The following is a 27238-nucleotide window of genomic DNA, read 5'->3' as shown; positions in this document are numbered from 1 at the left end:
AGTGCCTTTTGCACCCGGGCGAAGCGATGATTTCGTAATTCGTACAACATGGAACACATCAAGCTACGAATTCACGCCATTTCTTTCCTACCTGAAGACTCACATGGAACATGGCCCTACGTATGTTCCTCCAAAAAGCCCTAACGCGCTGTCGTAGTTGTTAGGATTCGATAAATAAAAACTATCGCGCGTCTACAATTCGCCCTCCGCAGAATAATATTGGTGCGCTCGGGTTTTGTGAGCAAACGGACCCGGGAAGTAAACAAACATACACAGCGCTCTCGTTTGTGTTTGTCTGTTTGTTTGCTTGCCCGCGTTTTTTTTCGGCCCAGAGCATCGGGGAATAGCGTGTACGCCTGAAAGTAACGTTGGCCGCCAGTTGGCCCTTGAGAAACGTTTCCTGCCCTTGCTAATGGTATGGGTCAGTACAGCACCCGATCGAATCTCGCCAAAACGACCGTTAACGGAGGTTTATGCGGTTACCATTTTCAAACTGTTTGCTGCCTTGCTTTCGTGGTGGTTGCTCTATTTCATGCGATTTAGCGCTGTGGATAGCGTTCGCACACATAGCAGTGTGCGTTGCAATAATTTCCCCGCAAAGGAAATAGAGCAATAAGATAACGAAAGCGCATACTGCACACACGACGGTGCTGCTGCTGAGGGGATCGTCGTTGTGGAAATTTCGTTTAAATATTTACCATTATTGCTATCTGTTTTTGGTCTCTTTTTCCCTCCACGATAGAAGTGGCATGTTCGACCCATACTGAATGCTTATTTAAACAACATTTCAATATGAAACCATCTTTCCGGGTCTTCGGGCGTGCTGGGCACAAGCGTCTGCGATTTGTTTACAAAACAGCAGATAACGCAAAAGGAAGCAAAATACGCCAAATGATCCTTTTTCTTCTTGGTGGTAGGTAACCGACAGGCAAAGTCCCACCGGCTGCGTTATTTGAGCTTATCGTGTGTCCCTTTTTTAACGTCGATCAGCCACCATTTTTTTTGAATAGCAATCTCAATTCCCACCTTTAAATCGGTTCCACATGTAATCGATCTATCACGATGAAGCACAGACACACTTACACACCGGGAAACGAAAATTCATCCATCGATCAACGTTAATTGAAATCGAAACTTCAAAAGCGAACCATTATACATTTCACTCCTTTTCTCACTTTCCCCTCATGGCAAAGCAGATGTGAGTGAGACGCAGCAGAGTGGTCATCCCGCTTCTCGTGTACGATACGCACGCGGCGCGCGTGTGCCTCTGTCTATTCCTACTTACTGCGCTGACCCCAATAACCTTCCAATTACAATTGAATCTCGTACACTGTACACCGTCACCATCGCGCTCGTTCACATTCGCTGAGGTAATGGTGTGTGGGATACAACGATGTAACCTTTCTAGGGATTGAAGTGACCAAAAAACAATGAAGCTTCTACTTCTGCTGCAGTAAAGATGAGATCATCTTGTGTGTAGAGGGTCAGATTCAATCTGCAGTTTAAAGCTGTGAGCTGACCTTATTAGCAGATTTAAGTAGAATTTCTTTTAGGACAAAACATCTTCTTAGAGATTTGGAATTCTCCTTATACGAAAGTGTCTTTGTGCATCTAAGTTCGAGCCCCGCATGTTTGCGTAGAAACAAAGGCATACTGTTGCACAGGTTCCTGATTTTCGTACCACAACAGACACTCTCCTGGCTTAATGCATCTTTGGAATTTATCTAAACGACCTACACATAATGGAAGCACTGGCATTACCTATGCCAACTGTCTGACAACACAGCCCCCCCCCCCCCCCTTCGCTTTACCAAGATTCCAACGGAACAAAGCGCAGCCGGACCCTGTATAGTCCGCGCCACAAAGCCAGCCAGCCAGCGCCGCAGTCAGAAAAGCTGCACACGACAGCAAACAAACTCGTTTCGTATCTTGGGCCCGCGGGAGTAGGGGGAAACCTTCCGCTGTTGCCCGTCACCTTCGCCCGTGTGCCCTTGAGTTTCAGCTCCAGCAGTCCGACGCCGCCGTCAGGGAATGCGCTGGCTCAGAGGAATGTTGCATTTTTGCCGCCTTCGTTCCTTCCCCGCATCTGGAGTAGGGTTGGAGTAGGATCTGCCTTCCCTTGCACACACGATCGCAAAGAAAGATTCATTAAGCCCCTGCTCGGAGATCGTCTGGTGGGGGGATTGGGACCACCACAAACACGGCCGAATCAATCGCTTTTGCCATTTAAATCTGTGACCGCGACAAGGTGGCACCAACACTAACTAAGCTAACGGGGTTGGGGATTGAACCAACCCTCCCCGGCGACGTGGAATAGCCACAGCTCAATTGGAAGTCACCCGTCCGCGCTTGTGTGTGTGTGTGTGTATTGGTGATGGCCGTATACGATCGCCATTACTCATCTGCATACCGCTGGAATCTATCGTGGACATGTTGGACGAAGGGTGTTTCCCGCTACCTACAGTCAAGCTCCTTCTTCTCACCCCATCTTGGGCGCTTGTGAATGAAGATGAGTCACCCTCTCTCGTTCCGTGTGTCGATCGGTAATCGTTGATCGTCTCCTGCTTCAAACCGGAACGACAAAATAAAAAAAGGGTGAACTGGTAAACGACGAACCCCCAGAATTCTTGGAAAAACCGGCACTGTTTCATTCTCTTTGAAGATCTTCCGATTCATTGATGAGACAGGCCGTTCGTTCGCCCAATTCCATTCGTTTCGAAGCCCCTTAATGGAACCCAACTAATGAAGATCGCAGGGCATCGACGGAGAAGACGCGTGATTCGTTTTTCCAGCATCAATCTTCGACAGTTTTCATGTTCATGAACGCTTTTTTGAGAATGTTTCAGGTGTTGAAATGTGTAATGGTTTCACTTTTTAAACGAATCTGCGCACAATCAAAGCGAACCGTGGACATGCCGTTTCCGGCCCCTCCAGTGCCCGACTCGGGGTGGAGAAAAAAGGAAGGAGAAAGGTGTGAAAAATTCAAACAAATGTTCAACTCCAACGGAAGTCGAATGGAATGAAAGTAAACAAAAAGTGAGATGGAGAGATAATACCCCTACCGAAAAAAAAGACTACCATCAATCAACCAATTCCATGCAGTTGCTCTGCCATTAAACACGCACTGTTGTGAGTTTCGAGTTCGATCGATCGCGGCAATCAATGCAACGATATTTTTCCCCTGCCACGGGTGTTTAAACACCCCACCGTGCAAACGCACGCTAATGCTTTTTTGTTCGCCAGACACGTCGTCATCTCGTGAATGTGTCTGCTCCACTTTTACCATGCTCCCATGAGCAACCACAACAAAGCAACACGCAACATTTCAATTTCAACTACGGCGTCCCACGGGTATGCACAATGGCCGTGTCATACCGCGCATTCGGTTCTTTCGCGATCGGGCGAAACGAGACGATCAATTGGGCAGGCGACGAGCGAAAGTGTACCACAGATTTGCTTTCCAGAAGTGTTCGCCGGTGTGGTAGCAAAGTTGAGCTCTACACCCTGTTTTAAGCGCATCGATCTCCTATGCTCGAGTTGTTTTGCATGTAAAATAGCAATCTTTTACTATACAACAAAAAAAAACCAAATTTACATGATCGTTTGTTGATCTAGTTTTCGTAAGCGACCAACTCAAGCTTCGTAAATAAACACGATCCACAACCATGAAACGTATGAAATTGAGCCCGACTGCTTTTACAAACGTTCAAGCTGGTCATAACTGGCAGCTACGATTGGTGCTCAATCCAAGCATACACAAACAAATAATTACGGACCAATAGTTCCCTCCGGAGGCTGTGGTTTTTGTTAGCGGAAACCCAACACCCGTACCCGTGGCGGTACAGTGTGTACGATTTGTTCTGCAGCGAACAAACAGCGGTTACGCGATTGAGCGTTCATGATGGTTAAGTTCAAGCTCGGGCTCTGTCATACGATATTGGAACCACCCTTTTCGCCTGGTCGGTCGGGTTGACATTCAGCATCTCATTTGGTTTGGTTTGGAGCTGTCCACTTTGGTGTACATGTACCGGTTTTGTTTCAAATTGTTGAAGCTACTTGAGAGCAGGGGATTTGAAACGCAATATTGTTTCAATTTATGTTGACACTAAGTTGAGTTACTGTTTGTGCTGACACACTCAACAACATCTAAGACTAAATACATGACCGTAACAATAACAAACAGTGTCCAAAACAAAGCATACATCATGCAAAATCAAACTACAAAAAGATTTTTTTTTTGCATATTTTATCAGAAAAAGTCTCTCTATACATTATTTCATTCAGTTCCAAACTGAATCCAAACAATTCCCCGATTGTATAAACCAAAGCTCAAGTACCTACGCTTCGGACGCTTCTCGTCTGTTTCAGTCGATTCTTGTCCAGTTTTTTGCTGCGCATCTGGTTAATGTTTCGATCTCTTGAACATGGACCTATTGACACCGATACATTTCAAGCGCTTACAACCTAATCACGCCGTAGAACGAGATTCAAACAAACCCAAACCCCAAGTCAGCAATCGTAAGGCATTCGTTTTCGTTACCGGAATGCTTGTGAATATCTCTTGCTAAAGTGCGATCTTGTTCTCTTGCGATATGCTGCGTTCGTTCTACACTCCATGAGTCAAGCCGTTTCACTGAACGATGAAACGGCCTCAAGTGGATGGCAAGCTCAAAACTTTCGCCCCGATGTTATGCTTTCAATTGTGTAGTTAATTCTTTCCTGCACCGGACGACTATTTTGTGGCGGAAGTTTTCGTGTCAGCTTGTTTATCATCGCATCGTGGCTAGCGAAAAGAGAATTTGCCTTAGTGAGTCACTGTCAACAGAGTAGTGCAATGAAACGTGTTTATCCGCAATGGTAAATGTTTTCACTGCGCACAAAAGCCACGTCGTGTATAAATCCGCTTTTTTTTAGAAAGTCTCACCGAAAGGAACTACTACTTATCAAGGGCTTTCAATTTTCCATGAAACACTTCTCCAACTGCGGAATGCTATTGGCTGTCTTACTCATTTCCTATGTATTATTGGCCATTTCCTGTGATGTTTATATTGTGTCATCAATCGAGCAACAGTTAAAGCTAAAAATACGGAGTTTACACGTACGGGTGTGGTCAGTATTGAGAACTAATGCTAACATTGCATTGCGAACTATTTAATATACATCCAAATCAGTAAAGCAATTAGCACATTTATTACTTAAGTACAATTAACACTATCCATCTTGTATCCGTCCATCGAAATATGCAGCATTACAGATAGTAGAGTTGTTGTTTAATATCGAACGATTCGAAGTGAGACTTTCCGAGCTACTAGATACAGAACTGATGCTCCTACCGTCACCAGCACATCGCAAATCATCCACAGACAAAGGTACATTGCTGTAATGATTTAGCTTCTTTGCATCCTGTTGCAGGTTTCCTTGCGAAGTAATCATCGGAAGACTGGTCGAGAATTGCCGATGAACGCGCGAAGGATGATATGACACGCTATCACTTTCATCTTCTTCATCGATTGTCTCGTAAATGTGTTTGTTCAACGCAAGTCTGTTGTTATCGGTGGAAGATTCAATTCGTAACGTTTCCACAGTGTACACAACATCCTGGTAGATATGAGGCAATTGTAACAGTTCCAAAGATGAGTAATGCTCACTAGGTTTGTTTTCATCAATCGTGGCATAGGTGTGGTAAGTGTTCTTCACCTTTTTCTTTTCCTGGTACTTCTTGTGAAAGTGTCGTGTTATTAGTAAAAGTAACGTACTCATCAGGATTAGCACTATCAGAAGTATATAATAATTACCAAATATCATGGCAGAAGTTCGTGAACTATATTTTGCTACGATTGGCGCTCTGAGATCGTACGTGCGCTCGTTGATGGTGAGATTGCGCAGGCAGCCACTGAAACCCTTGTCCTGTGGCACGTACGTCCAGTTGAACAGCGATCCGAGGTAGTCTAGGTTGACGGCAGCTCCTCCGAGTTGCAGTGGAGCGTTCACGTTTAGGAATCGGTTGGGTCCCTTTGGCGCATCCAGACTCATGCACGTGGACAGCTTGCAGTTGTCGACGATCATCTCGATTGTTTGCGGTTGAAGCACGATCTCTACGGTGAAAGGTTTGCCCTGGGGGAATCGATACCGATGTTCGATACGAATGGTACCACTTCCGTAGTCGAGCAGCAACACAGGGAGTCCCTTCACGAGCTCCAACGCCAAGAAGTCCTGCACAGGCAGACGAGGATTATAGTTCAGTGGACCAAAGTACATCACCAAGCCATCTTCCTGCTGCGGTGACAGTTCTACACTTATTCGCGTCATATTGCAAGGACTGATCGGAGGATAAAGCGCATATCCACTGCCATAGAACCCAATGCCCAGCATCTCACAGTGAGGACCTTCAAAGCCCTCGGGACAGGAGCAGCGATCGTTCACCAAGAAACCTCCATTGAGACATGTGAGCGACGGTGAAGGAGCCTCACACACACACTCTGCTTGTACGAAGGCATTCACACCCACAAACGAGCTGGTGTTGGTGTATACCGCGATAGGGACGTTCGATTTGTAGAGCGTATTCTTGCACGATAGCTCACAGTTGCGACCTTCTTCGATACACTCGTCAATGCCCACCATAAGCACCGAAAAGCCTACGTCCTCTTCCAACTGACGGAGCCGATAGCCCATCATTCCGTTGAGACGTTCAGGTGCGTAATAAGGACTGCCATGGGCCGAGAACCGAACGTCCAGGAAGGTACCGTTAACATTGTCGCGCTTCAACACGGTGAACACATCCACGTTCTCTCGGCTAACGTTGAGCGTGTTTGCAATGCTCGCCTGCAGCCGATCTTTGGGCGTTGTGAGCTGACCAGGTGTGCGCGATACGAACTCTTCCGCAGTTACGTTATGGAATCGGATCGATCCACTCTTATCAACGGCTTCCTCTGGGATCTCTTTCACCGTTACTGTCACTTTGGCTGTGACATTATGGCGCGGGAAATGACTGGACTGCTCAATCACGTGGAAGTTCAGTTCATAATCTCCTCCACGTGTACCTTGAAGCATGGTGATCATACCAGTGTCCCTGTTTAGGTCGAAAAATTCCACCGACTGATGACGGGTAGCATCATCCCACATGAACGTCTTATCTGGAAGGTCCCAGTCGTCCGGATCGTCCACGTACACGCGTCCAACTTCCGTGTTGGGTGATTCTCCTTTGTAGTTGTACACGAAGATGCGACTTTCGCCTGGTCTCATCTCATTGTCGTTGTCATCTCCAATCACCAGCTGCAAGATACTGACGTCACTCATGGGTTCTTCGCCAGAATCGCTAATGCGGATTGGAACTCGGTACTCCCTTTGCTCCTCTCGATCGAACTCAACCAACGCGTACAGCTCGTCGTTTTGCACTTGGAACCGTTCCTTAATCTCATACGGAGCATTCGGGTCAATACTGAAATGGAACGGTGGACCGTTCTGAGCCTCGTCCGCGTCCTCTGCTGTCAGTTTTACAATCAAACCTGGCGGCCTGTTTTCGCCCCAAACGACTGGCATTGCATTCGATAGCCGTGGTGCATTGTCGTTGATATCTTCCAAAGATATGATCACAGTGGCTGGCGTTGTCTTGCCCGCACCATCCTCATCCGTCGCGGTGATAATAAACTGCCAGCGCTTGAAGCCTAGCGGAGGATCACGATCGAGCACTCGCTTGAGCCGTAAGCATCCACCATCGTCGATCTCTATAACATCATCGTATTCTACAACGTAAAAGAATCGAATGAGCTGCGGATCGGTTCGATTCTCGATGTCCGGATCATACGCCTGAACGGTCATTATACACCCGGATGGGATCGTTTCTTCTTGTATCGTTACATTACGAATACCGGTGAAGCGTGGTGGGTTATCGTTGACATTTTTTACTTTGATAGAGACTGTCGCGTTGTCCTGGAAGATCCCATCATCAACCTGAACGATCAGCTTGTACTCACGTACCGTCTCGTAATCCAGCCAGTTGTTGATCGAGATACGACCAGTATGTTCATCGATCTTGAACGCATCACCCACATTCCCCTCGATGATGCTATACGTTATGAGAGAGGCCGTGTCTTGATCCAGCGCCTTCACTTCAATCAGAGTCATATTGATGTCCGAGTCCTCTGATACTTCCTCAGTGACCAGGAGACCTTTCACGAACTTCGGCTGATGATCGTTTTTGTCCGATATTTTAATGGTGAACAGCTGAGAACAACTATTTGGTTTGCCGTTGCTATACAGCGCCGACGGAGAGTTGTCTTCTGCGATGATTTTCAAATGATAAGAATCTGTTGCTTCTCGATCGAACTCCACCCGCGACGTGATACTTCCCGTTCGACTGTCAATGTGGAATAATTGCTGGTTTTTGTCTTCGATTCGATACGACACGATGTTGTTGGCCGGTGTGCCGTCCAGATCGTATGCTCGCACCTGCATCACGGGAGTTCCAGGTGGCTCATTTTCCGGTATCGTACCCGATGTCACTTCCGTAAACACTGGAATAATGTCGTTCTCGTCCAGTACCTTAATCTTCAGCACAGTTTCCACCACATTATTGTACGAATTTTTGACGCTCACTGTCAGCGTGTACTCCGTCACAGTTTCATAATCGAGTGTCTTTCCCAACTTGATCGAAGCAGTATTGTTTATCTGCTCCAGCAGGAATGTATTTTTCGAGTTCGTCTGCTCAGCACGACCTTGGATCAGTTCGAAGATTACTTCCGGTTTCTCGGGGATGTTGGACTCTGCCTCGAACTCTGCCAACGATTCGGTGTAGTTTTTGAATGTCTCGTTCAACACCAGTGCAGCCGCTTGCACCTTGGTGAAGTATGGGGGCAGCTTGTTGGACTCCACGACGCGTACCTTAACATCCACCTCCGCATCCTGCACGGCCTCACCCTGTGGATCGACATTGTACGCTCGCACGCGGATGGAATAGTACTGCCCGGGGCTACGATCGACCGGTTTCGTAAGCGTAAGGAGGCCGTTGTTCTCGTTAATCTTGAAGTAGCTACTGTCTGGGTTCTGCTGCACGATTTCGTACTTGATGATACTGTTATCACCGTCGTCCATATCCGTCGCCGAGATGGTAGCAACTCGCAGGTTCGCCTTCATGTCTTTCGTCACCGACTCTTCGTAGCGCACTTTATCGAACACGGGCGGATTGTCGTTGATGTCGAGAATCGTCACCTTGAATATGCACACATCGTCCAACCGAGGTCGTCCATTATCGGTCGCACGAACCGTGATGTAGATCTCCTTCTCGCGGATCGGCTCATCTCGATCGAAGATGTGAGCGGTCGTGATGTCTCCCGTGCTCTTATCGATCCGAAAGCGTGCCTGTTCACCGGGTGTTGTCACGAGGCTGTACTCGATCGTTTGCCGGGGGTTTAGATCAATTGCAATCACACGTAGTACCGGCGTACCAACTGGCTGCTCTTCCTTCAGCATCGGCTTGTAGCTATCACATTCGAGGAAGCACGGATTACAATTATCACCAAGATCCCTAACACCGATATATGTATCACTTGACGCGCTTTCTGTTTCGATTCCGCTAACAATGCTATTGCATTGTTCACTGCAAGAAGATCTTGTCAATCGTTTTCGGCCAGCTGGAACTGTTGTCTCGTGGAAGTTATGGAAATGACTAGTCGATTGATGCAGATCGACAAGGTTACTCGCTTGTTTTCGTACAGCTATTTTTTCTATTACATCTTCCATATGGACATTGTTACCACTACACCAATCTAAAATAATTAGCGTGAATTGTGCAACAAACCAAAGCATGGTTCTGGTACATTGATCAAAACAACGGGGAAATTATTAATCTTCAGTATATTCACATCACATATTCTCTTCATCGGCCAACAACAAATTAGATCTTGTTAATAGCATAATAAAATCGCCACAGCCTTCCAATTTTGGCATTCACATCACCTACACTAACACAGCTTTCATGTTGAGAGTGGCTGCCTAAAAATAAAGAACATTTCAATACATTTACTTGCACAACCTACAAATGCACGTCACAAATACCGTTCGTTGTATCAAATAACGCATTGCAACGGTATAAAAACTTTTGAAACATTTAAATTTGATTTCAACCATAACTTACGTTTTATCTTTTAACGCTCGTTTTGTGAATATACCTTGGAATGTCTGGTTTGCTAGAGAACGTTTCAACAACTACAATTATTGCTCATATCAAAAAACTCGATGAGCTTTTTCGTTTTCATTTTATTTGACTTCTGATAATTTGATCAAAAGTGTGCATTGGTCAAAAGTGAATAATTGTTTATTCAAGATAATAGTTCAGATATCCGCGGGAAAGATTGATGATAAATTGTTGTACTCTTGATTCGCAATATGTTTGGTTTTTATGTTTTTGTGTGTTTTCGAATTCCCGATTAAACCGATGCCGGCATAAATAGGAATGACTATTCCACTACAGGCCAACCAATAAGTCCAATTGACGAACGCTGCTGCTCTAAAAGCGGCAATATTCGCCCGTTGGCGAAATACATCGACCAACTTCCAGCTAACTGTGTGCGCGGGCACCACTGTTTTTCTCCCAACCCGTGGGCAGCACGAACGCACGTACGGTCCGGTCCAGAAGAATGAGGTCATAGACTGTGGTGGTTGTTGTGTTGCAGTGACCTGGAAAGCTCGTAGCATAATAGCCGGACATGGCAGTAGCAGCGAACTAAAGCATAGAGACACCAACAAACGGGGCTGCGCGGGCATGGGCTGAACAGGGCCGCAAAAACGCTTCGTGAACTATGCGCAAATGTGTTTCTCCGCGGTCGGCGCTGGGTTGCTGTGTTGGTGAAATCTAACAGACCGTCCAGAGCAAACCATTCGTCTGACGGCGTTCGGTATGAAAATAGTGTAAGTAGAAGTACGAATGAATGCAAATCTTAAAATGGCGGTGCATCTACGACGAACATACTCGATTCTTACCACATTTTGGAAAGATATGGGAAATAATTTATCGGTTGTTGGCTGGCATGATGATCCTGATCTATTGAAGAACCAGTAAACGACCCTTCACTTCAGTCTAACCTTTCGAGACCTTCTCGTAACGTAGTGTGCTGATGGCGATGATTTGTCAGTTGTATATAAATAGTGTTTGCAAGGGCCACGTACCTTTACAGAGACATCTTCGTTGCGGTGCCACGATGCGGATGATGGAAAATGATGATCACGATGACATCGTTGACAAATGACTCACGAACTGAGCAGGTCATGGCGCCATGGAGTAACCATTTACACACTCCTCACCGCAAACCAAACACACACACTGTTGCACGATTCTCCAATGGAGTTTCTCGAAAAACAAATCTACTCACATTCGTATACCAGTCTACCAGCATCTACGACGGGTGCTTGCTTGCCGTCTTGAACCGTAAGCGGGGTTCATCTTCGGGACCCACACACACACACACACACTCACTCTAACACTGAACACGCCAGCATAAATGGATAGAATTGTTTTTAACCATATGCACCAACATCGCGACAGTCACGAATTAACGGTGTCTCTTCGTTATTAGCCTTTGGTTGTCCTAGTACGGCCATCCACTGTTGCACTGCCCAAAGCCTGCTTGATGTCTTCACGGGGATTCGCTTATCGATGCGTTGATTTTAGGCTGTTCTCCAAGCCAGCTCTGCCTGCTTCAGTTACTGCGCAACAGGCCAAAGGGAGAGATAGAGAGAGAGAGAGAGAGAGAGAGAGAGAGAGAGAGAGAGAGAGAGAGAGAGAGAGCGCGAAGAAGATCACACAAAACATTTGAAGATGCGTGGTGAAGTGGCCGGCCGCAGCGCATGTTTTTTACCCGTTATGTTATGGAGCGGTGCAACACAGCCGGCCGGCCAAAACAGGGAGCGAACTGGAATCTGAAAAGTGGGAAAATCTAGAAAAATATTAAAACGCTTCGGTTCGAAATTTCCTTTGCGTCATTCCACGCTCCCACCAGGAGAGCGATGAAAGAAGACGGATTATAACTGATTTTTCGGTGTTGTTGATCGTTGCAACGCTGGAAGATGCTGGAGTACTCTCGGTGAGCGATACCCAAACCGCGGGCACAGCACCATTAGTCGCCGCCGATCGGGGTTTCCGTTCCTTTCGAGTACACTTGAAAGCGTCATCACAAGCTGCTTCTCGTCATGTCTCAGTTACCGGCAGTTCATTCTTGCTGCTTGCTGGGCTCAAGAAGTAGATCAATTTCAGTTTCTTTCAGCCGTCCATCACCGTTCAGCTTTTTCGTAGGGCATTTTGTATTTACCACACACCTTAGGAATAGGGCACGTTGAGAAAGGGCCAATCAGTGATGCATTGTAGGTTCTTTCGGGGAGCGAGAAATATCCTACAAAAAGGAGCAGCAGTACAATAGGTCTATGATTTAGCGTAAATGCTAGATCTTGTTGTAAAGAGAACGCGATATGAGAATGCAATCAAGAATACAAAAAAACAAGACTCTGGTGCCATTTGATTTCCCTTTCACCGTTTCTTCATCTTCAAGTTCTTATTTTCCTTTGAATTCTTTGAAGAACATTCGATGGATTACGAGACGAAGAGATGATGCAGCTGATCACATTGGGAAACGATAATGTAGAACGAATTTTTACACCAAAACAGCCGTGTTTTTACAGTTGAATGCGGGATAGCCTGAAATGAAGCGCAATTTTCTCAATGTTTGCCAGCCTAAACAGAAAACAGAAAAAAAGAACACCAAACAATTATTGTTCAAATAAAATCTCCCCCCATTTATGTCGTGATTCCCGAGGAACCAAACATAGTGCGATTTATTGGAGAATGCACAATTTGTCGTACACGGATCGAATCCTAGGCTTACACAATGGGAAAGCGATGGTAGACTGCCGATGATGGGTTGGCTATTGTAAAATCAACTCGTTTCCTTCCTGCTGCTCGTTACATTACTACCTAACAACGGGCAAGAAGCAACATTAAAACACAACTAGCTTCATTCCCTTTTGGAGTGTGCTGTAGTGAGATTTGTCCCAAAGAATAAAAGGCAGACTTTAAAACTAAACATTCCCGGCAGACAGTGAGAGAGAGATATATATGGTACGAAAACGAAGTGTCTATATGTGTAAGAGATTCTAAACTTCTGGCTAAATTTCGCACGAACCACAGCCCAACAAAAACGGGCGCATTCGTTTCGATACTGAATGGTAGAGAGTAGGGATGGCGCATAAATGATTGCGAACAAAAACGAACTAATAATGTATGGAATGTTAGCTAAGATTTTTACTTGTTTTTTTAGGCAGTCTAACCGTTTGTTGAGAGGTTTTGTTTTAAATTATCGACGGTAGGAGATGCAACAAACAAATCACCACATTGCCACAGTCGTCATTGCTTTGCTTCTTTTACAGTGTCTTTTTTACGCGATTAAAATCGATGCTATACAACGCGAACTACCCTTTCTCTCTGTGTCTTATGTGGGGTTCGAATGTGGGGGGATTGCTAGCAAAATGTTCTTAATCGTAATAATGTGTTCTTCTACTTTTCTTTTTTGTTTGTTTTTGAAACAGTACGTTTCTTCCTAGCAGCAAAGAACAAAATTAAAATCGTTGACTGTACACGTACGTAAACTAAAAGCACGGAAGAACACACTCCTCTACTTTCCGGGACTGTTTGTTCGCTTGTTCGTCTTGCGTCTCCGCCTCGGGGACGAGATCAACATCTCATAGCTCATCACGCATGTGATCTTTCCCTTTTCAGTTTTTTCCTTCTATACAACCTACAACATCCCCTATTTGTTCGCAATCTTTGCTCCTTCGGTTTATCACGTTATTTAAGAGCTGCCGCCGTGTTATATGATTCATCTAGCTAATAAATACACAAAAAATATATACGACTTCGATTCGATCTTGCCTGCCGCCCCCTGTGCTAACACAACCGTTGTGCGAGGACACTTTGAATGCAAAATGGTGCACCGCGGCAGTGGAGCTGCCACACAGCTGAATAAGGCAACATTATTCGTTTTCCCTCCCGTTTTGCTATGGTACATTTGTAAGGCATATTTCGATCTGTGCTCCACCTTCTCCTTCGCTCCGGTATCAAATAATTGGCTTTAAAATTGTGGCCTCTCGAAGTACACACATTATGCTCGGTCAGATGTAAATACGTTGTTTTTCCCCTCAATCCTAAGGCTCTGTGTGTCGCGTGTGTTTGCCTTTGATTGGTTCGCTTGTTAATTAAAATAACACACTTTTGTTTCCCCTGCTTCACCTCTTATAAGCACTATCTAACCTTAGCGAATATCTTCCATTTCCGCTGTCGTGATCCGTGAGAACTCCTTAAATGCTTAAATGCTTCACCGCATATTCTCTATTTAATGCTAGAATAACCTGCTCTTCAACAAGCATGATGTGCATGAATACCGTTGAGATACGCACTCACACACCATCACTCCTCTTCTCTCGATAGCACATTGGAAAATGTTTACTTCTTTTGATTTTCGTTCTGTAAAAGTCTTATATTCGGTTACATGTTGTATACCCCCTTTGCTACAGTAAATGTTCACGTGTCCCCCTTCTCCACATTGTCGATTTAATCCGCCTAAACCTTAACGATACTATCTCTTAAGCTAAAAATTAGTAACGGAATAGAAATAATCTTATACAAAAAATAATTTGGATAACGAAACCTAAAATGAACGAACGGAAAGCGGAAGAATCCACACTATTACTTCATTTCCTATCGAAGCATCCGTTCCTTGGTTTTGAGAAGTTCTAAACCATAGTTCCTAGTCGTTGAATTTCATTCTTCGCAGATAGTCCTGAACAATCATCTCTATTAGTGCCGCGCCGCTAATACTACACTAAAGGGTCTAAAATTAGGTGAGAAAGCAGCAAAAACCTCTATCATCGCACCTCTTGTACAGTGTGTGTGTATGTGCGATGGTGCGCCGATGGCGATGATATCGCACCGTTACTACGAGCCGATTGCACATTATGAGTCATCGTCGTGCGAGCCCTTCCGTTTGATTCCAAAAAGCAATAACAGTAACAACACAAAAAAAACCGGCTTAAGGTCTTGGAGAAGCCTTTACGAAGACAGTAAAGTGGGGGGAAAAGGTAATCAATAACATTAGTATGAAGAAAAGCGTAGAAGAGAGAGCGAGCACACGCGAGGTGTCGAAAGGAAATTCTCCCTTATGTTGGACAACAACAACAACAAAAAACATCCCGCAAGCGAAGGAACCTTCTTTGTTCGCGTTGGTCTGAATGTTCCAGTTTGAGGTTTGCACTATTAATCACCCACGCGTACCACACATCAGTAGCAGGGAGTAGGGCCGGGGAGTTCGCAAGAAGCGTTGCAAGCTTTTGGATTTGATACGTTTGCGTGGAAATAGAGCTGACTCACGGAGTCATGACATTTGACTCACTTGGGGGAGCAGTAATACGGATTTGTGCACCCACTAATGGCGAGATCCGCGTGGAGATGAGGAAGCAGAAATGACAGAAGCAAAGAAATTGGAGTATTTGCACGCTCAAGCTCATATTACTGCGCAATGCTGCGAGAAGGCATAAATATGTTGCTACCTTATACATCTTTGACTTTAACTCTTGTGTGCTCATAACTATTTCAACTAACCTGATATAGGGCAGCAGGATGACTCGTGCAATTTCCGCAGAAACGTTTGCGGCCCGTAGGAACATAATCGATGTTTACTGTTTGCTTAAAATCCGTACGTCCCAGAACAGACAAAATACTATTCCGGACGAGCTGAACCAGCACACACCGTCCCCTCTCTCGTTCCAACGTGACTTTTGCGCTTCGAGGCGTACGTTTAGAATACCTATGTGTTTGTCCTACAGCAGATTGTCCTCTTCGGTTTGCATGTTTTGAGATACGGTGGTTCAGTACTACCGAACGGAAGATCATCACAAGAGAGAAAACAAGATCGTCTATCGCTAGGTTTGATTAGGAAAACGGTTATACATACGCTTGCCGTACACATACACACACCCTCTTGCATGCTTTCGTGATCGCGTTCACTCCATTCCACGCTCACCCATAAACTGTGCACACAGTTGTGTTCGTTTTTTTATCACACACCTTCTTCATGTCCCGTGCGTTCGTCTCATATCCTCCACCCTTCCTCATCGTCCACGTTCGAGTCGGTGTCGGACGGTTCTTCCCCATACATGTCGGCGAGCTTGCGGAACCGTGGACCGAAGTTCGATAGATAGTTGAACTTCAGATCACCCTCGTCCGTGCAGGAAGCGAGGCTCGACAGCGAGCCCGTACTGTTGCCGTCACCCTCGTACGCGTAATGCCGCACATCGTCGATCGGATACGCGTCCGCATCCTTGTCGCACGCGTCCTTCTTGTCGGTGAGGAACGCGCCAATATCGGGCACCTCGGTGTTTGCCTCCTTCTGTCGCAGCTCGCTGCCGTACGGTTTGTCTAAATAGATCGGCGGACCCTGCAGCACGGTGAGATCGTACTCGGCGTCCCGTTCGCCGCCACCCTCCTCCTCGTAGTTGATAATCGTCTCCCGGATGTCGTCCATGTCCTTCTCATGCCAGCCGTCCTGGTGCTTCTTGTGCACGACGACGGCGAGCAGCAAAATGAGCAGCACCACTATGCACGCGATGATTGCAATGAGGAAGTAGGAATCGATGCCAAACGACACGGCGACCGCAACCGAGCGTTGACAACCCGGATCGGCATTCTTTGCCAGGCTGGGCAGACCGAGATCGTACGTGCGCTCGTTGATGGTGAGATTGCGCAGGCAGCCACTGAAACCCTTGTCCTGTGGCACGTACGTCCAGTTGAACAGCGATCCGAGGTAGTCTAGGTTGACGGCAGCTCCTCCGAGTTGCAGTGGAGCGTTCACGTTTAGGAATCGATTTGGTCCCTTTGGCGCATCCAGACTCATGCACGTGGACAGCTTGCAGTTGTCGACGATCATCTCGATTGTTTGCGGTTGAAGCACGATCTCTACGGTGAATGGCTTACCCTGGGGGAATCGATGCCGATGTTCGATGCGAATGGTACCACTGCCGTAGTCGAGCAGCAACACAGGGAGTCCCTTCACGAGCTCCAACGCCAAGAAGTCCTGCACAGGCAGGCGAGGATTGTAGTTCAGTGGACCGATGTACATCACCAAGCCATCTTCCTGCTGTGGTGACAGTTCTACACTTATTCGCGTCATGTTGCAAGGACTGATCGGAGGATAAAGCGCATATCCACTGCCATAGAACCCAATGCCAAGCATCTCACAGTGAGGACCTTCAAAGCCCTCGGGACAGGAGCAACGATCGTTCACCAAGAAACCTCCATTGAGACATGTGAGCGACGGTGATGGAGCCTCACACACACACTCTGCTTGTACGAAGGCATTCACACCCACAAACGAGCTGGTGTTGGTGTATACCGCGATAGGGACGTTCGATTTGTAGAGCGTATTCTTGCACGATAGCTCACAGTTGCGACCTTCTTCGATACACTCGTCAATGCCCACCATAAGCACCGAAAAGCCTACGTCCTCTTCCAACTGACGGAGCCGATAGCCCATCATTCCGTTGAGACGTTCAGGTGCGTAATAAGGACTGCCATGGGCTGAGAACCGAACGTCCAGGAAGGTACCGTTAGCATTGTCGCGCTTCAACACGGTGAACACATCCACGTTCTCTCGGCTAACGTTGAGTGTGTTTGCAATGCTCGCCTGCAGCCGATCTTTGGGCGTTGTGAGCTGACCAGGTGTGCGCGATACGAACTCTTCCGCAGTTACATTATGGAATCGGATCGATCCACTCTTATCAACGGCTTCCTCTGGGATCTCTTTCACCGTTACTGTCACTTTGGCTGTGACATTATGGCGCGGGAAATGACTCGACTGCTCAATCACGTGGAAGTTCAGCTCATAATCTCCCCCACGTGTACCTTGAAGCATGGTGATCATACCAGTGTCCCTGTTTAGGTCGAAAAAGTCCACCGACTGATGACGGGTAGCATCATCCCACATGAACGTCTTATCTGGAAGATCCCAGTCGTCCGGATCGTCCACGTACACGCGTCCAACTTCCGTGTTGGGTGATTCTCCTTTGTAGTTGTACACGAAGATTCGACTTTCGCCTGGTCTCATCTCGTTGTCGTTGTCATCTCCAATCACCAGCTGCAGGATACTGACGTCACTCATGGGTTCTTCGCCAGAGTCGCTAATGCGGATTGGAACTCGGTACTCCTTTTGCTCCTCTCGATCGAACTCAACCAACGCGTACAGCTCGTCGTTTTGCACTTGGAACCGTTCCTTGATCTCATACGGAGCATTCGGATCAATACTGAAATGGAACGGTGGACCGTTCTGCGCCTCGTCCACGTCCTCTGCCGTCAGTCGTACGATCAAACCAGGAGAACGATTCTCGCCCCAGACGACAGGCATTGCATTCGATAGCCGTGGTGCGTTGTCGTTAATGTCTTCCAAAAATATGTTTACAGTCGCTGGCGTTTTCTTGCCCGCACCATCTTCATCCGTCGCGGTGATAATAAACTGCCAGCTCTTGAAGCCTTGCGGTGGATCACGATCCAGTGCCTTCCTTAACCGAAGGCAACCGGTATCATCGATCTCGAGCAGATCCTCCTGTTCCTTCACAAACGAAAAGCGAATGTGCTGCGGCTCATCTCGGTTCTCGATATCCGGATCATACGCCTGGATGGTCATAATACACCCGGGCGGAATGGTCTCTTCCTGGATCGTCACATTGCGCAGATCGATGAAGCGCGGCGGATTATCGTTGACGTTCTCGATCTTGATCGAGACTGTTGCGTTGTCCTGGAAGATCCCATCGTCCGCTTGCACAATCAACATGTACTCACGGATTGTCTCGTAGTCGAGGCGACTGTTTACCGAGATACGGCCGGTGTTTTCATCGATCTTGAACGCATCGCCCACATTGCCCTCGATGATGCTGTACGTGATGAGCGAGGCCGTGTCTTGATCCAGCGCCGTCACTTCAATCACCACGGTGTTGATATTCGCATCCTCCGGCACATTCTCAGCCACGAAGTGATCCTTCACGAACTTCGGCTGGTGATCGTTCTTGTCCGAGATCTTGATGATAAACAGCTGAGAGATACTGTTCGGTTTGCCGTTGCGGTACAGCGCCGACGGAGAGTTGTCTTCTGCGATGATTTTCAAATGATAAGAATCGGTTGCCTCTCGATCGAACTCCACCCGCGACGTGATGTTTCCCGTTCGACTGTCGATGTGGAACAGTTGTTGGTTCTCATCGTCAAACCGGTACGAGACGATGTTGTTGGCCGGTGTGCCGTCCAGATCGTATGCTCGCACCTGCATCACAGGCGTGCCGGGTGGCTCATCTTCCGGTATCGTACCCGATGTCACTTCCGTAAACACTGGAATGATGTCGTTCTCGTCCAGTACCTTAATCTTCAGCACAGTTTCCGCCACAAGATCGTGCGAGTTTTTGACGCTCACTGTCAGCGTGTACTCCGTCACAGTCTCATAATCCAGTGTCTTTCCCAGCTTGATCGAAGCAGTATTGTTTATCTGCTCCAGCAGGAATGTATTTTTCGAGTTCGTCTGCTCAGCACGACCTTGGATCAGTTCGAAGATTACTTCCGGTTTCTCGGGGATGTTGGACTCTGCCTCGAACTCTGCCAACGATTCGGTGTAGTTTTTGAATGTCTCGTTCAACACCAGTGCAGCCGCTTGCACCTTGGTGAAGTATGGGGGCAGCTTGTTGGACTCCACGACGCGTACCTTAACATCCACCTCCGCATCCTGCACGGCCTCACCCTGTGGATCGACATTGTACGCTCGCACGCGGATGGAATAGTACTGCCCGGGGCTACGATCGACCGGTTTCGTAAGCGTAAGGAGGCCGTTGTTCTCGTTAATCTTGAAGTAGCTACTGTCTGGGTTCTGCTGCACGATTTCGTACTTGATGATACTGTTATCACCGTCGTCCATATCCGTCGCCGAGATGGTAGCAACTCGCAGGTTCGCCTTCATGTCTTTCGTCACCGACTCTTCGTAGCGCACTTTATCGAACACGGGCGGATTGTCGTTGATGTCGAGAATCGTCACCTTGAAAGTGCACACATCGTCCAACCGAGGTCGTCCATTATCGGTCGCACGAACCGTGATGTAGATCTCCTTCTCGCGGATCGGCTCATCTCGATCGAAGATGTGAGCGGTCGTGATGTCTCCCGTGCTCTTATCGATCCGAAAGCGTGCCCGTTCGCCGGGCGTTGTCACGAAGCTGTACTCGATCGTTTGCCGCGGGTCGGGATCGGTCGCCGTCACACGCAGTACCGGCGTACCAACGGGCTGCTCTTCCTTCAGCATCGGCTTGTAGCTGTCACACTCGACGAAGCTGGGTTTGCGATTGTCACGCAAAAGCTCCGGTCCAACGTAGGACTCTCTGGAAGAGCCACCGTTGCCGCTACCGACGTTACCGCTGCTGACCGGCCCACCGCCATATTCGTTCACGCTGAGTGTATTGCCCGTGTCGTACAGTGTGCTGAAGGCACTACGTTTCCTTCGCTCTCCACCGGCCAATAATAGTTCCCGCCGGTAGTCATACAGCTGACTCACACCACCTAATCGATGCAGCTCAGCGGCACTGTTCGCTTGCTGTGATGTGCTGCCTCTGCTACTGCTTGCCACACTTGCTACCGTGGACATCAAGCTGAGGCCGTACGTGGCTAGTGCGAGTAAAGTAAATAGCGCCATCGGTTGACGCATTGTGCCTCCTCGGCTTACCATGGCATGGGAGTACTTTGCAGGGGCTGACTGCTCACCGACGGCTCCCCGCAAACGTCCTTTCGTGTCGTTGTGTGGTTTGTGTTACTTGTTTGTTGATCGGCGGATTACACGCGTTGTACCGATTCGTGAGTGCTCCAGAACTCTGTCAATCGAGCAGCCCAGAAGATACCAGAAACAATCGACGAACGTGCATCTGAAAGATGTTAAAAAAAAGGAAAAATGATAAGTCATTAATGCGTGCATAAGCGAGCGAGTTTTGTCCCCAAGGCATCTCTCTCTCTATCTTTGCTGATAAGAGTAAGCGATGTATTATGAAACATGTATAATGAGGCTGATTAACGCACCCAGCGCGCTCCCGACAGCAACCACACAAAGGTTTAATGACCATCTCTTATCAACACACGCGGAAGATGCTACTAGGTATATGAACAATATAACTGTTTTCTAATAGCAAAGCTAGCGCATCCTCGCTTCCTTATACTTATACCGGAGACGTTATCAAGCGATGCTTTGCAAAATAAGGTGAAGCAAATATTAAATAGTTGGTTATTTTGAAGATCAACTGCAGTTGATCATTTCGAGCTATAGCTTGTGTTGCTTTAAACCAAGGACATTATGGGAATGTCCATAAAACAAAAAGTCTCTCAATTAAAATGCCTACAATTTTAATATTCAAATATAAACTTCCTGGAGCGTACTGTCGTTAAAGTTTCTTATAGTCATAGGTAAAAACCTAGGCGTGTGTGTGTATATACATGATGATTATTTGCTCAATTATTTTGTATGAAATAAAACTCTCTCTCTTTCTCTCTGTCTCAAGGATGCAAAATATCACCCGGATGCGGTTTGCATGCAGTGCAGCCACTTGGGTCAAACATTACGAAACAAGTTTACGACAGTTTTTACGAGCGAACAACTCCCGCCTGGGTACGGCTAATTAACCCAGCCCGAACACCCATCGTTCCCGCGGGGCCCCTAGGTGCTGCGTTTAGTAAAGTAGTGCTAGAAGCTAAAGTGCAGGAGATAAACAAGTTACAGCTTCAACAAAACACAACAATACCGCTGCCGATCGATCTCCTCTGCTCTTCTTCCTTCGCTTGGTGCAACAAACATCGTTAAATCGAACTTCATACATATTGCACTGTAAACACAGCAGCAACCGAGTTCTCCCGCTGTTCTGTGCTTTATGTGTGTATGTGCGGCATTTGTTTGAAGCGAAGGAAGCTTGGTTGCTTCCTTGAATATCTTGACCACATCGTTTCCCTCTAAGAAAGAGCAAGAGAAAAAAACAATATCGCGATATAACTGTTTCTTGGGATTATTACCTTATCTTGGATTTTTTTAGAAACAAATCCACCATTCGAATGAACGTTAATTTAATTTAATCTAATCGAATTTATTGTTTTATCAAATTTGATAAGATGTTTATGCTGGGAAGGACTGAAAACAAGAAAATGGGTAGTTGGTTAAGCCATTCTGTAACAAGAACCAGCAGTGTGCGGATCATTGTTCGAGTGAAAGTGCGAGCGATTGTTTAAATTGTAGGAAAATCATATTTTGTTAGAAAATGAACAGTGTATAGTGCAGTTCTTCTAAGTGATAGAACATATTTCGTCATAGTACTTTGCAGCAAAGATAAGTTCAATTAAAATTAAAGCTCATTTGACGATGTTTGATACATGCCTGCAGTTAGTCGCTTACACTGCAACCACCATTACATTACGGCAAGGTTGTACTGTTATCTTATCAGTTTTGTTGGCGTTTTCTAGGAATATTCACCCCAGCACCACCAGTCAGATTGGCGGATGAGTGCACAACACCTTATGGCAAAATCGAGGATGGATTTCATTCTTTGAATTAGGCAACTGATTTTCCTCTGCAATGGCGACGATGGTGATAATTATTTCATTTTAAAAAAGATTGCAGATATTCAGGACTTATTTTTTCACTGATTATAATGAATCAGTTGATGAGGTTAGAGAATCGATTTTTAATTAAATATGGGCTAATCCATCATTCCTTTTCTGCTTCATATTTTACGGAATTAGTAGTGCAGACAGACACGTCGTCCGTCATTTTTTTTTGTTTTGTAATGGCGGCTAAACCGTATCGCTTCGTGCCTACACCTTAACGTCAAGACATTTAATCTTTCGTGACCTGGTCAGTCTCATGCCATAGGAAGTCTGTTTTATTTCGTACTGAACATTAAAATTAACTTTTGTTTTGTCGATGTTTTTTTTTTTGTTTTCACACACACACACACATGTACAAACAAGCACGTTCAGCTGATAAGCGATGTGTTATTCGTTCAAAAACAGCGAGCTTTTGAACATGTGCAAGGAAGGATGTCGTTTCGATCAAGCTTCTTTATCAACCAATTTAACGAAGCAGAAATTCAGATTCAAACAAACCGTTACATGGCAAGTTCATTAATAGAAAAAATGGGCACGATCGATAACTATTAGATTGGATTATATGTGACGACAAACCAATGACGTGGATCGAGTTACAAGCAGAGGATAATATAATTTTCAACCTCCAATGACTTCATTTCAACAATGAACTCAACATCGTTCGGTGAAATCATCTTAATTAGACAATATTTATTCAGCTCTCTACCTACACTTTGACCACCGTAACTCATAGAAGATCTTCTAATTGGACTGGGTCATCCACCTAAGTATTTGTTTGTCATGGTTTAGGTACCATAACATTATGTACACAACACTGTCACTCAACACAAATAACGCCCAGGCTGACCGGATGGCTTTTGACACGCTTTAAAAATTGTTAACGACACACACATCTCGCTAGACAAACAGACACAGCGGCGAGCGAAATGAGGATTAACCTTCTTGCCATCTTCAAATCTACTTTTAGCCCCGACACTTCCGGCCTCTCTACACAACTATACGGGACAAAAATCATCACCATGGAAAATGGAGCACACCAAAGCAGAACGAGTGGATCGTCGCTCGACTTCCCGTCCCTTCCAGCGTGTTCCGGTACCACCACCGGAACACTCACACACACACAGAGAGAAATGGCTTTGTTGACAACAAAGAGGAAAGAGAGAGAGAGAGAGAGAGAGAGAGAGAGAGAGAGAGAGAGAGAGAGAGAGAGAGAGAGAGAGAGAGAGAGAGACATGGAGAGAAGTCATCTTATCCCTATTTGAGGGGGTAAGGGCGCTCCCAGTTTACCTTTCTACTGCTCGCCTGAACGTGCACACTAGATCTTCTCGTTCACACGATCACGACGTCCGTCTGGTCACAGGAAGTTTAAACGGTGTCGTCGTCGTCGTGTTGTGTTGTGTTGTTTGCTTGTTGACTTCCACTGTTCCTGTCTTTAAGAACGATTCATACACGAACTACACTGTAGTAGCACACCTACACACTGCGATAACGCGACAAAACCTGATCGTATGCAGTTAGTTCACTTCCGGTCGCACTGCACTGGGCGTTAATGGCGATCGTTATTGGTAAACGTGGCCAACCGTCGTCGTCGTCGTCGTCGCTTTGCTGCTGCTGGCGCCTTTGCGCCTGTGTGTGCTTTAGATTTCACTTATTCCACTCACGTACAGGGCCGGAAAGGGGCGGCACACACGTGCACGGCCCAGTAGTAGCTGTAATCACTCACTAAAAGGGGTCACATAGATGGTCAGCATACCTCTTCCAAGTAGCTGCAATATTCGCACGTATGTGTATATGTGTTTCGAGCACAAAAACCGATCACTTAAGCGTTGGGTGAATAATACTCCTGCTTTTTGCTCTTTCACATTGCACCACTCTCCCGTGTTCCAAGAGTAACCACTGCTTCCGTTGCTAAGCACACTTCACTTTAAGCTGAACATCCTGCAAAAATGAGACAAAAATCAAAACACGTTAGAACAAACACACGCGTAGACACTTTTTTTCGCTCACACGCAAGCAAAAACATGAATCATTGCAATTGTTGGAAGGCCCGCCGCAACAGTGGCATCACAAAACAAGCGAAGCAATGGCAGCGACATAAACAAAACATCATTTCAAACAAACACACACACACACGCACACATAGGAACACAACACAGAGAGGGAACTTTCAAGTTTCGTGCACACGAAACGCAGCGTGTGTCGATTAATTCGAGGGAATTGACCTCGAATTTAACGCTCTGTTTTTTTGTTTTTTTTCCATGACGGCCCCTTGTCGTTGGAAGGAATTTAATCTTTTTTTGGCCAAGAAAGACACAAGACCTCCACAAAACGGCATGCCAAGATGGAGACGATCAGTTGCACCCGGACAACGACGTTGTAACGAGAAGGAACGAGAAGCGCCTACTACTACACACTCTGTAACGTTATTGAGATGAATTCTGACTGGACATATGCGCGGATGAGTCATCGTCGTGTGTCTAGGGAGAAACAATACGTTTTTGTTTTGTGCTCTACGTCACTAGCACAACACACACACACACACATACACGGTGGCGACCTTTTGTAGCCTCGGCGGGTTTGTGATGATCGATACACGGAACACTTGCGTACTGCAATCTCTCACTCACTCAAAATGATTATTATGCTTCGATTTTCTTCGATGTGTTATGATGGATCGCGACGAGCATTCGAGCTGATAGTGGAAGAGCACTGGACAAACACACTTCCGTAAGCACAAGTACAGTAACATTGTGCAGTTATCAGCGGGTTTAACGATTATTTGCAACACCACCGCCACGGGCTCAACGTAGCCACACCAAACATATTTTATGCTCTTATGCATTTGCTAGCACAGGTAACACAGAGCCACGCGTAAACACACACATTCTCTAAAAAAGCACAAGAGGCAGCTTCTTTAGCTCACGTTCTTTCTTCACATTCACACACAGCGCACACAAAGAAAGCGCTGTGCAGCTTTAGCTCTACAGCTTCTTGTTTGCTTCCTTTTTCTTCTTTTTCTTCTTCACTCCAAAATACCGGTTCTCAGGTACTAACGCGTCGATTTCTTCCCCTCTCTCTCGCTCGCCGCACACCTTTGTTGTACACACAAGCCCTAGGGGGGAGAGCAAGCCCACCACACCAACACCAAGTCGCATCCAAGGTACACACGGGAGCGGAAGAGAAAGAAGAACCGACGAAAAAGAGCTTTAAACACACCACCACACACGACCACCTTCGACCGTAGAAACTAGTTTCCCACCTTTCTACCTGGCCCATTCTTCTTCTTCTACCATCAACCGCACCGACGCGCTTTTACCTATAGAATGCACACCACACACACATACACATACAGACGCACACACACACACAGGCGCGCGCGCCATCACCGGTTGCTTTGTACGCCTGCTTCGTGTCGTGTCGCTTCACCTTCTTTCGCAATTCTTTTCCACCTGCCTTCGTCGCACGCCACCGCACAACCACCCCGGTGGCTACTACTACACCACCGTTGATATGATCACAAAACCACCACCACCATCATGGCAATAGAACGCATAAAAAATGAGGCTTCCTTCTCTCAAGAGTAACACAATTTGATTTTCGTTTCGCGCAACGTACATACGGCCATTGCACTGATTCGTGTTCAACGCTCCAGCGGGGAGAAATGTGTTTCGACCCACGTTCACCTGAAGAAGATCATCGTCGCTGATTGAAATCACTGGCGGAAGAAGAATGGTGGTAGAAATCACACAGACACGCACACACACAAACGTTGGCACGCTTCAGGAAGCCCTACTCTAGCAAGTAGTTGTTTCACTATACACACAATCCCCTCTTCCCTCTGCGCTACACCCAACAAATTCAAATTTCGGTTAATCAACAAACAATAGAGCAACTTACGTTTCAAATTCAACGCCACGCAACACACGCACGCACGTCCGTTCGGTTCAACTTTCTGGAGACCAAAAGATCTGGCGAGCGAAGAGAGATGCTAACAGTTGTCATTCCTGAACCTCCTACGTTCTCTCTCTTTCTCTCTTGTTCCTACTCATCGCTGATTGTCTCTGTTTGGCGCGAAGCAACAGCCCAAACAGCACGACAGTTGTCTCGCTCATTCCAAGGTTCGGTCAGGTTAGCTCGTTATACAAAATTTGACAAGAACGCGCATGTTTCAAATCACATTTTAAATTAACGGAAAAAACGGTTGACGCACGAATTTAGTCAATGAATGATGATTGTGGCTTACAGAGATCTCCCAGAGTACTTTCAGCAAAGTGTATCGCTGAAAATGTATTAAAGAACGATTAATATGTAACAAGCGACCGAAATGGTAAAAAGAGATAAATTTCAAAAATCTGAAGGATCATACGACACAACTCACGCAACACTGATTAATGCTAAACGACTAAAAAAAGTAAAGCTACGGGGCTTCAGAGTTTTGGTTAAGAGAAGCCTTATTATATTCATCGTTTTATTGGTGACTTTTTCTGCATAATAAACTGATCACATCTAAAAACATAATTTCAAAAACCAAATCGATTA

General features: G+C 46.3%; 2 protein-coding genes across 5 annotated transcripts; both read right to left on the bottom strand.

The window, feature by feature from the left end:
- Nucleotides 1–1800: 1800 nt before the first annotated feature.
- Nucleotides 1801–11919, bottom strand: LOC121594521 (DE-cadherin-like). 2 transcript variants are annotated; one of them, XM_041917853.1, is made up of 4 exons: nt 11164–11919; nt 10978–11108; nt 10133–10879; nt 1801–9990 (listed from the first exon to the last, which is right to left on the bottom strand). In XM_041917853.1, exon 4 carries the CDS (start codon nt 9802–9804, stop codon nt 5212–5214), a length of 4593 nt encoding a protein of 1530 aa, XP_041773787.1. In that variant the 5' UTR covers nt 9805–9990; nt 10133–10879; nt 10978–11108; nt 11164–11919; the 3' UTR covers nt 1801–5211. The 2 variants fall into 2 exon arrangements, 1 of the variants encoding a protein (XP_041773787.1); XR_006004987.1 differs by having other exon boundaries at nt 9948–10879.
- Nucleotides 11920–13291: 1372 nt separating this feature from the next.
- On the bottom strand, nt 13292–26745 carry LOC121594520 (DE-cadherin). 3 transcript variants are annotated; one of them, XM_041917852.1, is made up of 3 exons: nt 25019–26745; nt 23987–24637; nt 13292–20979 (listed from the first exon to the last, which is right to left on the bottom strand). In XM_041917852.1, exon 3 carries the CDS (start codon nt 20784–20786, stop codon nt 16131–16133), a length of 4656 nt encoding a protein of 1551 aa, XP_041773786.1. In that variant the 5' UTR covers nt 20787–20979; nt 23987–24637; nt 25019–26745; the 3' UTR covers nt 13292–16130. The 3 variants fall into 3 exon arrangements, with proteins under 3 accessions (XP_041773786.1, XP_041773785.1, XP_041773784.1); XM_041917851.1 differs by having other exon boundaries at nt 23987–26414; nt 26597–26745; XM_041917850.1 differs by having other exon boundaries at nt 26597–26745.
- Nucleotides 26746–27238: the final 493 nt, after the last annotated feature.

The sequence above is a fragment of the Anopheles merus genome, chromosome 2L (genome assembly GCF_017562075.2).
Source record: "Anopheles merus strain MAF chromosome 2L, AmerM5.1, whole genome shotgun sequence".
Lineage (NCBI taxonomy): Eukaryota > Metazoa > Arthropoda > Insecta > Diptera > Culicidae > Anopheles > Anopheles merus.
Note: the sequence above shows the minus strand (reverse complement) of the source record. Positions and strands in the feature narration are given on the sequence as shown.